We start from the raw sequence: 13,354 nt of genomic DNA, 5'->3' as shown, positions 1-13,354 counted from the left end.
AACTTCTGACGTTTTCCTGAATGGTCACCAATCACACACAAGACTTTATCACTTTATTTGCATAAGAGGTTCTATATAAAGAGGACACCTTGTGTTTACCTCACATTATTTTTCTTTTTTTCTGAGGCTTTTTGAGCTGTTCCTCATTATGCCTGAGCCAGCTAAGTCCGCTCCAGCCCCCAAAAAGGGCTCCAAAAAGGCTGTGACCAAGGCGCAGAAGAAGGACGGCAAGAAACGCAAGCGCAGCCGCAAGGAGAGCTACTCCATCTACGTGTACAAGGTGCTGAAGCAGGTCCACCCCGACACCGGCATCTCGTCCAAGGCCATGGGCATCATGAACTCGTTCGTCAACGACATCTTCGAGCGCATCGCGGGCGAGGCGTCGCGCCTGGCGCATTACAACAAGCGCTCGACCATCACCTCCAGGGAGATCCAGACGGCCGTGCGCCTGCTGCTGCCCGGGGAGCTGGCCAAGCACGCCGTGTCGGAGGGCACCAAGGCCGTCACCAAGTACACCAGCGCCAAGTAAACAGTGAGTTCGCTGTAAACTCAAACCTAACGGCTCTTTTAAGAGCCACCCATATGCTCAAAGACAGAGCTGGTGCTTGTTTTCCGTATATGCTGGGTATTTTTTGGTAGCTTATTACTGTATTTAGTCTGCGAACTAATTACTGAACAATATTTCAGGATCCTTCCTGTCGCGGTAAACTCGATATGCACTAGCAACAAAAATAACATTATGTGACCCTGGCAAAGCTCTAACTCTGTAAAGTAACATAACGCCCGGAGCTTACTGTCATTAGGAACTTCCTGCATTTCAGTAGGGCTGTGCCACCAGTTCTGGCAACTATTAGATTAAGTAACGATGGAAGAGAAAATTCTTCAGTTCGAAGCAAATTCAAATACTCCCCGGGCATCTGTCAGGGATAAGAGTTGGATTCGCGCCCCGGTGCAGAGGTTGCGCGGGCAGTTTGAATTTGCCCGCGGAGCGCCCGCCTTTCCTCTCCGCGTCCTGATTGGTTGCCGGGATCCGGGAAGCACTCGCAGGGCTGGGCGCGCGGAGGATTCCGCTTCCCGCCTTCCTCAGCCCAGCGCTCGCAGGCTCTTTCAGTAAACATTGTCGGGTAATCCATCCAGCTTTTCATTGTTTCCTTTTCTTTAGTGTTTTATCCCTTTCGGGAATGAGATTATTTCTTCTCGAAATTTTCGCTGGAGAGAAAGGAATTTGAAGGATGTAGTATTCAGTCTGAGAAATGCCAATGCTTTATTTCTAATTAGTATACTACTCTCCTTTTGCCGTACGTTCAGGTAATAGAAAATATTATAAGACGAAACGACTATTTCGGATCCAATGAAGTCACAGAAGCTTGAGGACATTTATCCCAGACTCTCTGAAACAAAATCACTTTCTATTTTAAAGTTCCTTTACTTAGTATTTTAAATCCTTTTTTTTTTTGGCTTTGCCTGGACCCAGTGAGGAGAAACAAATTCCGCGTCATTCAAGTTGTCATAAATGAGAACCAGTCATCCAACGAACAATGTTTCTGTAGATTGTAACTATTCAAAATTCTGTCTCTTTTAGGTAAAAAGCCATGACCTATAAAGCATTTGGAAGCTTCCACTATGGTTGTTTTGGGTTTAGGTAGTAATTTTAAATGAATTTAAATAGATAAATTACTACCTAATATAAGTAAAGCAGCTAATCTTAGCACAGTGATGTCTAAAACTGGATTTTGTTAAATGCAGTGTCGAATATACGCTTCTGCACTGACTCAGTTGACTCCATGACTGAAGTCCTGTCCACGTTTCCAGGCCCACTTCAATCTTACCTGCTTTCTGAAATTTCTTCCTTTTTGGACCTTCTTCCAAGAGCTTGTCCAGCATTTGGAAGTGGCCTCCATATAGGTTCTCATATGTATCTACTTGAGTTGCTGCTGTTTGTTGTGCTTCCACATACAGAATGTACGCTCATTATGACATGAAAAATAAAGAAGTAAAGGAAGGAAGCTAAAAGTTCCTGTCCTTCACCGTCTCCATCCCACACTAATGATAACTGAGTCCCATAAATAAACAGAACATAAGGGATTTTTGTCATTTCTTATCTTATGTGTCACATGAGCCCCCTGATTCTCTCCATTAATCCACGTAATCAGATAATTTCTGAGCCAAATAGTTTTTTTTGTTGTTTCTTTGTCTTATAGGGTATAGGAATCAAATAAAACGCCAGAATTTGGGGGAAAATGAGAGAGATTGGGACAGAAGAGTCATAGGCAGTAGTCTATCCTCAGAAGACAATTCATAAAGACTAAAGTTTTGAAAACTACAAAGTTGAAAATGTCTCAGCCGATTCTCCTATTACTCAGAAAATTAAACTGCCTATGGGATAAACAAATCAGGTAAATAAATTAAATTTTCATCTTCTGGGTTATTTGCACCTTGATGGAGTACCCTTATGAATAAGACAAGGGTTTAATGATTTGCTTGAAAAACTAATTGCCATCAATTTAAAACATTGCTGATCAGCTTCTAAAGAATTGGTTCAAAGCTAAACTAACAGAGTATATCATTTTAAAAAATGTGCATTGTGATATATCTTATCACAAAATAAATACTCGTTGCTCAAAATACTTATAAGTAATTGCCAGGTCATCCCCAGAGATCACAAACCAAAATCATGCCTTGGGCATAGCCTTAGATGAGTGAGCTGTTTGTAAAGGACTTTTTTTCAAACTATGTCAAATGATTATATTTCCTTTTTCTACTGTACACATATATATTTTTTTAATCTACCATGGTTATTGCAATAAAGGCACTCATTCCTCTGGGAGTTAATAGAGACACACTGACGAAGTCTGTTGAAAGATTAGTGGTCCTATATGTAGAGGCCGTGCAGATATCTATTCTTCAATTATAATATTATCTTTGATATGTTAAAGTTAATTTCATCATAACGTACATTTTTGTTAATTTTGTTTTCAGTTTTTCATGATATATGGAAAATATCCAATTAGTAATAGCTATATTTGCAAACTCTCCATTGATTTGACTTATTTTAAGCTTTAATTTCAAACTGTCACTTCTCCTGATATTGTCCCCAAATTTTGGATATGCAGCTCTGTTTAGAGTTTGCATTGCATTAGGGCATATTTGCATGCTGCACATAAATGTAGAGGAGAATTTCTGAATTTTAATTAAAAACTATGGATTCCTGAGGAACTTATTTCACACATTGTTAATATTTTCTCTAGTCTTTGCAAATGTGTCTGTGCTCACTCACTGTTAAAACTGCACTATACACTTGACATTGGGAAACCAAATGAACATGTTTTTTGTGCTCCTTGCTGTTACTTGCACATTGTCAGATCTACAAAACTATGAAGTATGAAGTACAAAACTATGAAGCACTTGATTATCAAGTGGAAGTGATATATACAAGACCCAGCCTGAGCAAGTGCTGAAGGAAGAAAATAATTGCTAGGGCAAGTAGCTCACACTCCAGTTATTTCTAGTTCTGAAACATAGTGATGCTTTTTATTTTTTAATACCATGTTATTTTTAATAGCATTTGTTTTTTAATGACATGTTATAAATAACATTTTTTAATAACATTTTTCCTATAAATTGTTCGCTGAGAAATACTTTCTAGGTTTGAAACCTGGCCCTGCCACTTAAAATTTGCATTGGCAAATTGCTTTAATTTCTCTGACTTTTTTTCTCTTTTTAAAAAGGGAATACAATAGCTTCTCATGAATTAACACTTTTAATTAATATGTTTTAATTAATTTAATTAATTAATATGCTTAGAACAATGTGCTGCATATAGTAAGCAATCAACATATGTGAGCTAATACTACTACTGACATCAATCATAACGGCAGTATTAGAAACAGTAATAATAATAACCACTCAGGAGTATCCATGAAAGATAGTTGGCAAGAGAGAAGAATTGCTGCCACTGGGAAGAATTGGGAGCATTGCATCTCATTGTTTACCTTTTCTGGAAGGAGAAATGATCTACGATATTGATCCAAACTGATTCATGTGCATGGTTAATGATTTGTCTAGATAGGCAAAGATTTGAAGGGGACAAAGCTGGAGGTTTGTTCGCAAGAAGTTTCGGGGGAGAGTGATGTAGATGAAATGCTCAGAAAGGTCCCAGAGTATAAGAAAAATATCCCATGTGAATGCTGACCAAAAGGCCCAGTCTCAGAGGAGACTGTCAATAATCAGGCATACAGCATCAACCATAGGGATGTCACTAACTCCCAACACCCTCGTTCCTGCACAAACAGTTTGTACACAAGGTGGCCAGGGTGGCAGTGGTAGAGGTCATGCATGGAGTCTACAGTACAGACCTAGCTCACCTAGGCTGACCTGGATGCTGAAACTGCTAAGTGTCCCATATGCTGGGACAAGTATTCTTGGATCCATTTTGTCATGGATGAGGCAGGGCTTTGTCTTCACTGAGATAGACACTTATTCTAGATTTGGATGTGCTTCACTTTCTCTCATGCTTTACTAGCAAGACTATCTATGGATTTATTGAATACTTTATACTCCATACCTCACAACACTATTTTTCACCCATTTCAACACTTTGTAGAGAAAAGGTAAGGCAATGCACAGATAACCATGGGGCTCACTAGTCTTAATGTGTACCACATCCTTCATAAGCAGCAGGCTTATCCATAGGAAACTCAATTAAAGTGGCATCTAGGAGTTTGGCAAGTTATTGGAGTCCTCTTCAACTGGATGTTACATATGTGCTGAATAGCGACAAAAAATAGCCATAATTTTTCCCACTGCCAAAACACATTAGTTAAAGAACTAAGAGGTAGAAATGAAGTGATACCTCTATTACTCTTAATAACGAACTCAAAAAAGTTTCACTTTCCATCCTTGCATCTAAAGGTTCACTCTGCTGGGTTTATTTTTTATTTTTGGAAGTTTTAGTATCCAAACGAGTAATGCCTCTGTTAGTGGATACTGAGATGACTATTGAATCTGATTGATCTACCAAAAATGATTCCCTTTAATATAAAGTTAAAGCAATTTTAGTTAGATTCACTAGCTGGCTTAACAGAAGTGAGAAGTCCTGACTTAAGAGGTTTGGGCCTTTGAACTCCTCTGTTTCTCAGATTTTTATGTGTTTTTGTTTTCCTTCTCCCCTCTCACACTCTGCTTTTGAGGGAGATGAGCAGGCAGCTGGAACGGAGACAGTTCGAGTGTTCTTTAAAATGCTCCCATAAAAAATACACAATGAAAGCAGGTCAACTAAGTCTCAGACATATTCAAATACAAGTTAAACTATACTAATGTAAGTTACTGTGAAATTTATAAATACATAAAGTTTTTAATAATTTTTTAGGAATTGGTGAAATCATTCTTGGATAACTGAGTTGAGAAAAATTTTCAGCCTATCCATATTTCCTCTTTTGATAGTTCATGTATATATTTGACTAACCTAATCACTGTTTTTTCTTTCCTTCTCTGTTAGCATTTTATTTAGGGTGTCTTCGTGCTACATAACTCTTCCCAGTTACAGAATATATAGATGACCTCACAATAGAACTAGAAGAGAAATAGATCCTGGATTAGGAGCTATTTCCTGTAACTGAAAAGACTTTGCCTGCTCCTTAAGGTATGACTGAGACATGTATTGTATTAAGTGAGAAAATTATCATCATCTTCAGGGAGAAGCAATCTGTGGAAAAGAGTTTATTTTGGTTTTTGGCCATTGTTTATAGCCTTCAATGGCTATTTCTCAAATTACAAAAGTTAATTGAATTTTTTTTTTTTTGGTTCTCAAGTGATCCTTTATTGAAGTATTTTCCTTGGCTGTTCTTACCTAGCTGGGCATTGCACTGCACCACTGTTGATGTCATCTATGATGTCATGAGGGTGGTGGCCATCACCATTGCAGCCCACAGACTGGGCAGTCCACAGGATCTCTTTAATGGTTCCAGAGGGTTCTCTGGCCAACGACAGGTGCTGCATCAGTTGGGCAATGTTGACAATCCATCAAATGTGATATTTCCACTGCGCTTAATGGTTTTCTGCCTCTTCCCGTGTCTTACTGGTTCCTTGAGGGCTTTTTTTTTTTTTATAAAGATTGGCACCTGAGTTAACAACTGTTGCCACTCTTTTTTTTTCTGCTTTTTCTCCCCAAATACCCCCAGTACATTGTTGTATATTTTAGTTGTGGGTCCTTCTGGTTGTGGCATGTGGGACACTGCCTCAACGTGGCCTGAGAGCAGTGCCATGTCCGCACCCAGGATCCGACCAGGGAAACCCTGGGCTTCTGAAACAGAGCGTGGGAACTTAACCACTCGCCCATGGGGCCGGCCCCTCCTTGAGGGCTTTGGTGATAGGGCAGAGGCAGAAGGTACCACCTCAACCTGAGCCTGTTGGTTCTGAATCATCAGTTTCACTGTAATTCTCAGACCCTTCCAATCACCAGTTGCCTTGGTGATGTCATCACTAAGCTTTCTGGAGACAGACCCAGGGGGCCAATCTTGGGGGCCAGGGCAGACGGGCATCGACTTCCCCACCACCCCTGCACCTCAGGTACAGGACTTTGATCTTGTTGGCATCGAACTTAGGCAGCGTGGTGGAGATGGCGGGTGTCGGATCACCCAGATTTGGGACGACAGAAGAAAGTTGCACCTTGACCTCTTCCAGCCAAAAGCTAATTAAATTTTTATATAACACAACAAACTTTTTCAAAAGTTATTAAATATATATAATATAGCCACATAATAGCTACAGTAAATATAATGGATCAAGAAGAAATCAAGTGACATAAGACTCATTTAAAGATATTAAATAGAGGCTGGCCTGGTGGTGTAGTGGTTAGGTTCATGTGCACCACTTCCTACACACTGCTCATCAAGCCATGCTGTGGCAGTGTCCCACATACAAAATAGAAGAAGATTGGCACAGATGTTATATTAGCAACAATTTTCGTCAAGCAAAAAGAGGAAAATTGGCAACAGATGCTGGCTCAGGGCCAATCTTCCTCACCAAAAAAATAAAGATATTAAATGAAAAGATATAATATGTTCATGGAAAGGAAATATTGAATAGTGTAAAAGTGTCAGATCTGCTACAATTGGTGTAATTATTCAAGGTGATTCCAGTCAACATCTTAACTTTAGTTTTGGAATTTGGAAGTTAATTCTAATATTTATTTGAAGATCAGGGTGGTAAAAATAAAAAATCCCAGGAACTCCTGATGAAGTAGATCATGATTTAGTGATAAAAAGACTCACGTAGCTATAATACTAGGTGGTGTTGCACAGAGATGGACACATTCACCAACTGAATTAAATAAAAAGCCAAGAATCACATCTAATTTTTTGTTGAACCACTAGAAATGAGAGAGGTGAGATATCAGATTAGGGAGAAAAGGTAGGCTGTTCAAAAATTTATCAGGGCAATTGTTTATCCACAGTGGGGAAAAACCCCTAAATGTAAAAGGAAAACCACTAAAATCTTTTAGAAGATAAGATAGGAATATATTATCTCACTGTAGGGAATGATTTATTAAACAAAAGTACAAATCATGACGAAAAAAGTGTTACACTTCATAAGAGGAACCATTTTCTTTTTAAGCTATTTCACAGCATGAATACTTCTCTGTTCTTTCTTCCTTAATTTAGGAAGGAGAAAATATTAGTGAATGTCAATTCAAAATGAGGAAAGGGTTAATAAATCTACTTTTACTGAAATCTGACCTTGACCTCACCTGAGGTCAGTTTCTAGTAGATTCAAACCTTCTTTTCTTCTCTCTTTCCTTCTGGTTCCTGATTCAGAATAATAAAAGTGTTAAGATGTCTTTTCCTATTTTGTCTCTAGATATGGGAAACAAGTTCTTTACTCATTTATTTTTGGGGGAAGATTGGCCCTGAGCTAACATCTGTTGCCAATCTTCCCCGCCCCCACTTGTTTTTTCCTCCCCAAAGCCCCAGTACATAGTTGTATATTGTAGCTGTAATTCATTCCACTTCCTCTATGTGGGATGCCTCCATGGCATGGCTTGATGAGTGGTGTGTAACTCTGCACCCAGGATCCGAACCCGCGAACCCCAGGCTGCGGAAGTGGAGCGTGCGAAGTTAACCACTTGGCAACAGGCCGGCCCCGAGTTATTATTTTTTTTATTGAACTAAGGAACTAAGATTTTCAGAATAAAAGAATTTCAATTATAAACTTAAAGATGTTAAGGAAAACCCTTTTTGACTTAAATTTGAATGGAAAATATCAGTATTATCTTATTTTGTTTTTCTTTTTAGAAAACAGCTTTTCCCCCTTTAGCACTTTCCACAGAAAAAGTCTACAAGCAATGGCAATCCATAAGCAATTAGAATTTCCATCCTCCAGTTTATAGTTTCTCAAGTCCTTTTCCAAAGATCAAACTCAGCTATTTGGAGATTTGGTTAAATGTTACAAATTAAAATCAATTAAAGAGATAAAGCAACCAAATGCCATGTGTAGATCTAATGGAATCCCAGTTCCGGCAAAATCATTGTAAAAAAATATTTGAGACAATTGAGAATTTTTTTTTAAGTACTAGATATTGGATGATGTTACAAATCATTCTAAAATTTTCTTAGGTGTGCAAATCTTGTAGTTTGTTTGACTCTGTATCTGTTAGGATGTTTGTGAAGATATTCATAATTGAAATAACATGTTTGTGATTTCTTTCCACTGTCCTCGGCCCGCCCAAGGTAGACATGGGTAATGAAACAACATGCGCACGATGTCGGCAATTGTTGAAGCATGCGTGATGGACATTGGGAGGTATGTTATTCTACTCTGTGTACTTTTGCATATGCTTCAATAAGTCAATAATCCTTTCTCTGCCTCCCCCTCTCCCCATAAACCAAAACAGTTTTTTCAAAAGCCAGCCCAACTGACGAACATATTTCACTTTTGGTCAACAAAGGGTGGCACCGAGAGGAATCAAGCGTTGGCAGGGAGAAATTCCGGCGCTGAACTGAGGGAACAAGAAGAGAGGGCGTCTGCACGACGGAGGACTCAGCAGCAGTCCCCTCCTTCCATCCCACAGGCTGGAGTGGATTTAAGATGCACTATCGCCATCTTGTGGCCCATTAGGATAATGAACTAAAACTTTGTTTTGTGTTATGGTTTCTATCAGGCAGGCCATTGCTAGGGTTTAATAACTGCACATAAAGAATACAGTAAACAGTCCTGCTTCCAACCCGGTCCTCAACTGCCCAACTCCCCCGTCAATAACAAAGAACCATGTTTATTAGTTTCCTGTGTACGTTCTGGAATTTCTTTATACAAATGCAAATCTATAAATGTAGATTCTCTTTGCCCCACTTTAACTCAAATGGCCAATGGTTATGTTCCTTTCACGGTTCTTCCCTTTGCTTTTCTCGTTACCTAGCTTGAACCCTTTCCCGTTAGTAAGTAGAGTGGCTGGAACTTCTCAACAGGTGCACCCGAGCTAGTGACCTGAGGAGAGTAACCCAAGGCCAAATCTGCTCCTACACTGGGAACCCCAGAAAGGCAGCATCTTCCCTGAAAATAAGCCTGATGATCATCTTGGAGAAGAATGGTCTCAGTGGGCCTCTTCGAGGACCTGCCAGGGGCTGAGCCATGTCAGGACAACTGTGGGGTGGCTGATTTCCTGTTCCCTTCCTGGGATGGGAGCTCCATTCCTTGTAAGGAGAGACATTGAGGTCCTAACACCTAGTACTCATCCTGTCAGTGAGGCCTTCTTTGATTGTCATCTTTTTAATTGACCCACCCCATATGAATTTCCTGTTCCTACTTACTGCTCTATATTTCTTCATAATATGTATCAAGATATGACATGCTGTATATTTTACTTATTATTTTGCTTATTATCTTCATACCACTCTCCCCACTAGAATTGTAAATCCCTTGAGAGGAGTATTTTTCTGTTTTGGTCTATTTTGATCCCTACTGTATTTCCCAGCTTCTAGAACAGTGCTTGACACAGAATATATCTCTAAATAAATGAATGCAGTAATATTCCTTGGCTCCACTGTAGCCAAATGGGAGATCTCAAAGAATTTTCCTTATTTCCTTCATTGGATAAACCAGAAGATCAAAGACAAATTATCACCTCTTCCCACCATTCTCTGAGTGCTTCTTCTGGTTGAATTCCCAGTTTTCTCTCCCCCACAAAAAACCTTCGGTTTTGTTAAAACTCTTGATTGCTTCCTTTTCATAAATGTTTTTCATTAATGTTTATTGTTACATGCATCATTTTATTTTTATATAGCAAATAAGGCAATTGACATATTGTGCCACTTCAAGTTATTTTACTCTCTAAGTCAGGACCCTTTCATGAGGGAAGACACGCAGCCTAGTCAGCTTCAGGGGTTGTGGCTAACAAGAAATTGCAAATCCCCCTTCTCTGAGAGTGCTGCTTTCTGGATTTCTATTTCTCCCAGAAGAGCAACACTGGCATATAGGACTTTTCCACATGAGCCAACATGGCTTCTATTTCACCCCTGTGCTTTGAAGGACCAACACTGAAGAGGGGTGCTGTCGATGCCATTCCTTGCTCATCCAGCAGAAATAAGATAGGTGAGATATCAGGTTAGTAAGGAAAAGATAGGCTGTTCAAAAACTTATCAGAGGACTTGGTTAACCACGAGGAAAAAAAAATACCCCTAAATGTAAAAGGAAAACCACTAAGTTTGCTAGCAAGACTGAATCATATACAACTGGATAGAATCACAGAAACGATCCCATCATCTTTACCATGTTCTGTTCGCAAGTTAGAGGTCAAAATCACACTCAAGGGGAGAGTACAGACAAAGGCCTGAGGCACCAGCATGTGGGGCTCATGGGGGTCTGTCTACCACACACACAATATGGGTAAATCTCAAAATAATTGTGCTGAATGAAATGAGTCAATCAAAATAGAGTACACACTGAATGCTATTTATACAAAACTTTGGAAAATGCAAATTAATATCTAGTGACAAAATGCAGATCAGTGGTCCTTTGGGGATGGAGGACAGAGAGGGCAGGAGAAAAGTATTACAAAAGGGGACAAGGAAACTTTAGGGGTGTTGGATAAGTTCACCATCTTGATTGGGGCAATGGTTTCATGTGTATCCATATGTTAAAACTTATTAAAATGTACACATTAAATATATGCAGTTTATCATATGCCAATTATATTTTAATATAGCTATTTTTTAAAAAACAAAAGTAAAAATTCAATTCTTTAGTCATACTAAAAATATAATAGGATAAAATAAATTTGCAATGTACCTTTTTAAATTAGGTATGAGAAGCCCACAAGTGAGGGACAAGAACTCTGGTTCACATGTGGAAATGTCTGCAAAGTCCTCCCAAGAAAACTTGCCCGATGTCTGCTCTGTGGCTTATGAGATCCTAACCTTCTGCTTAGTAAGGATGCCACTTCCTAGCAGGCCAAGAACATTAATAAATACGAGAACCTGAGAGAAAGAGGACATCTTTTCAGTTAGGGGTACGTTAGCAGCAACGTGGTCGAGTGAAGAACATGTATATAGTGTCCATTACCACAAAGAACACAGCTTTAATCTCAAAAGGGGATAAAATATTTCTTTATTGTCTCCTTATGATTCAACTTTCAATTCTTTTAAAGTCAGGCCCAGATGGGGTCCCAAAAGTCATTCTTCCCAGACTTTCCCTCTATCTCTCCTACCAAACCCTTGGATACTGTGTTCCCCTTAATGTCTCGAGCCCATGATCCTCCTCCCCATGTGCCCTATGCCCTTACACAGGACGTCTTTCTTACCAAGTCTTCAAGGGGAGAGTCTGGGAATAGCCAACCAAGCACTCTTCAGTAACAGGTTCTCGGTTCCATCCTCAAGCAGAATCCTGAATGTGGGCTCTTGGAAAGATGCCAGAAAAGGAAACAAAACCCACCCTTGACCAGTGGGCCTCTGGAGTCTGGTTCAACTCCATTTTGAGCAAAGCCTAGTATTTAGAATTGTCAGGTTTTAAAGCCAATGATTTATTTTTGCAATTCTTATCTCAAGGCCGCCTCATCAGAAAAACAAATTGGATAGTTTTCTCAACATTATAAATAGCTGGTAATATCGGAGGAAATCAGGAGTGTGTGATACAGCAGTTCCATCTAATAAGCTTTTCTTTTTGGACAGAGATCACCTGTCTTTGACAGAACTGTGGTCAAATTGCAACATCTGTAGTTTCTTTGGCACAGATCTTCATGAGTTGCAAGTTCTCACCCTCTTTTGGGGTCCCAGGGCAGAAGAGTGGATCTGAGGTAGACACATTTATGAAAGCGAATTGAGGGAAACCATCAGAGGCATTGAAAAGTGGGAGGGTTTTCAGATCACAGTCCAGGAAAATCTCTACTTTATGCAAATTTGGATCTGTATGGGGAAGAGTCCTAGTTTCTGTGCTGGCAGTAACTTCACATCCTCCCCTGAGGCTCACTACCTAGAACCCCAGATCTGAAGGTACCAGGAAAGGTCCTTGATGACATGCAGGCACACTGCAAACACCACAGCCCATTCTGCTGTTCCAGGTGAAGCAGGAAGACCCCAGGACACAAGCAGCAGAGGTGATGTCTGCATTCTCTAGTCTCATCTACATGAACCTACATCTGACGCTCTGCAGGTCTTGAGAGAATGTGAGGAAGTCATTGGCTATAGCTGGATCCAGACTCATAATCACAGTGAAAGGATAATAATATGATATATAGAATAAAGCAAAGAATAAAACAGTTTAATAATGACCCTAATAATAAGAGTAAAACAACATTAAAAATTTATCATTAGTTCCAGTCATTGTACCAAGAATTTTATAGATAATAACACACTTAGTTTTGAAAAAAATCTTTTCTACTTATCCTCATTTACAGATGAGGAACCTGAAGGATAGAGCTTGTGGAAAGAGCTCAAGGTCATACAAGGAGTTGCAGAGACTTAAAAGCCAGGTGAAGCAGCTTCAAAGTCTCTGTTTTAATCCCTATTTCATGTTAAGTCCAGTTCAATTTTATGTTCACCAGTAGCCAAGATTTTTAAGGCCTGGACTCAATTAAATATTTACTACCTGCTGAAGGTTCTTTACAAGGAGCTGTATCAGACATTCAGGCAAATGGTTTCTGGTTGAATTAACACTTTTTGTAGAAACATTCGCCAATTCTGCCAAATCAACCTGACTCACTGAACCAAGCACTAAAACTAGGAACTGAAACTGTGAACCTCAGGTACTGAAACAGGTAACAGGCTCAAACATTGTAGCAAAGGCACTAGTCTCTCATTTCCAAACTCCCTTCTCTAGCTACAAATCCCCAGTCCAGAGTAAGGGTTGATTTGTGATGAGTATGATG

The 13,354-nt window shown here is 39.5% G+C and overlaps 1 protein-coding gene across 2 annotated transcripts; it reads left to right on the top strand.

Annotated features, from left to right (window-relative positions):
* The first annotated feature begins 148 nt into the window (after window positions 1–148).
* Window positions 149–12,321, top strand: LOC103563925 (histone H2B type 1-J). Of its 2 annotated transcripts, none has more exons than XM_070585359.1 (5): window positions 149–532; window positions 2,202–2,396; window positions 5,498–5,641; window positions 8,731–8,799; window positions 8,945–12,321. In XM_070585359.1, the coding sequence occupies exon 1, from the start codon at window positions 149–151 to the stop codon at window positions 527–529; it is 381 nt and encodes a 126-aa protein (XP_070441460.1). In that variant the 3' UTR covers window positions 530–532; window positions 2,202–2,396; window positions 5,498–5,641; window positions 8,731–8,799; window positions 8,945–12,321. The 2 variants fall into 2 exon arrangements, with proteins under 2 accessions (XP_070441460.1, XP_070441459.1); XM_070585358.1 differs by having other exon boundaries at window positions 8,727–8,799.
* The last annotated feature ends 1,033 nt before the right edge of the window (window positions 12,322–13,354 follow it).

This window comes from Equus przewalskii, chromosome 19, assembly GCF_037783145.1.
Source record: "Equus przewalskii isolate Varuska chromosome 19, EquPr2, whole genome shotgun sequence".
In the NCBI taxonomy this organism is placed as follows: domain Eukaryota; kingdom Metazoa; phylum Chordata; class Mammalia; order Perissodactyla; family Equidae; genus Equus; species Equus przewalskii.
This window is presented reverse-complemented; position numbering and strand designations above follow the sequence as displayed.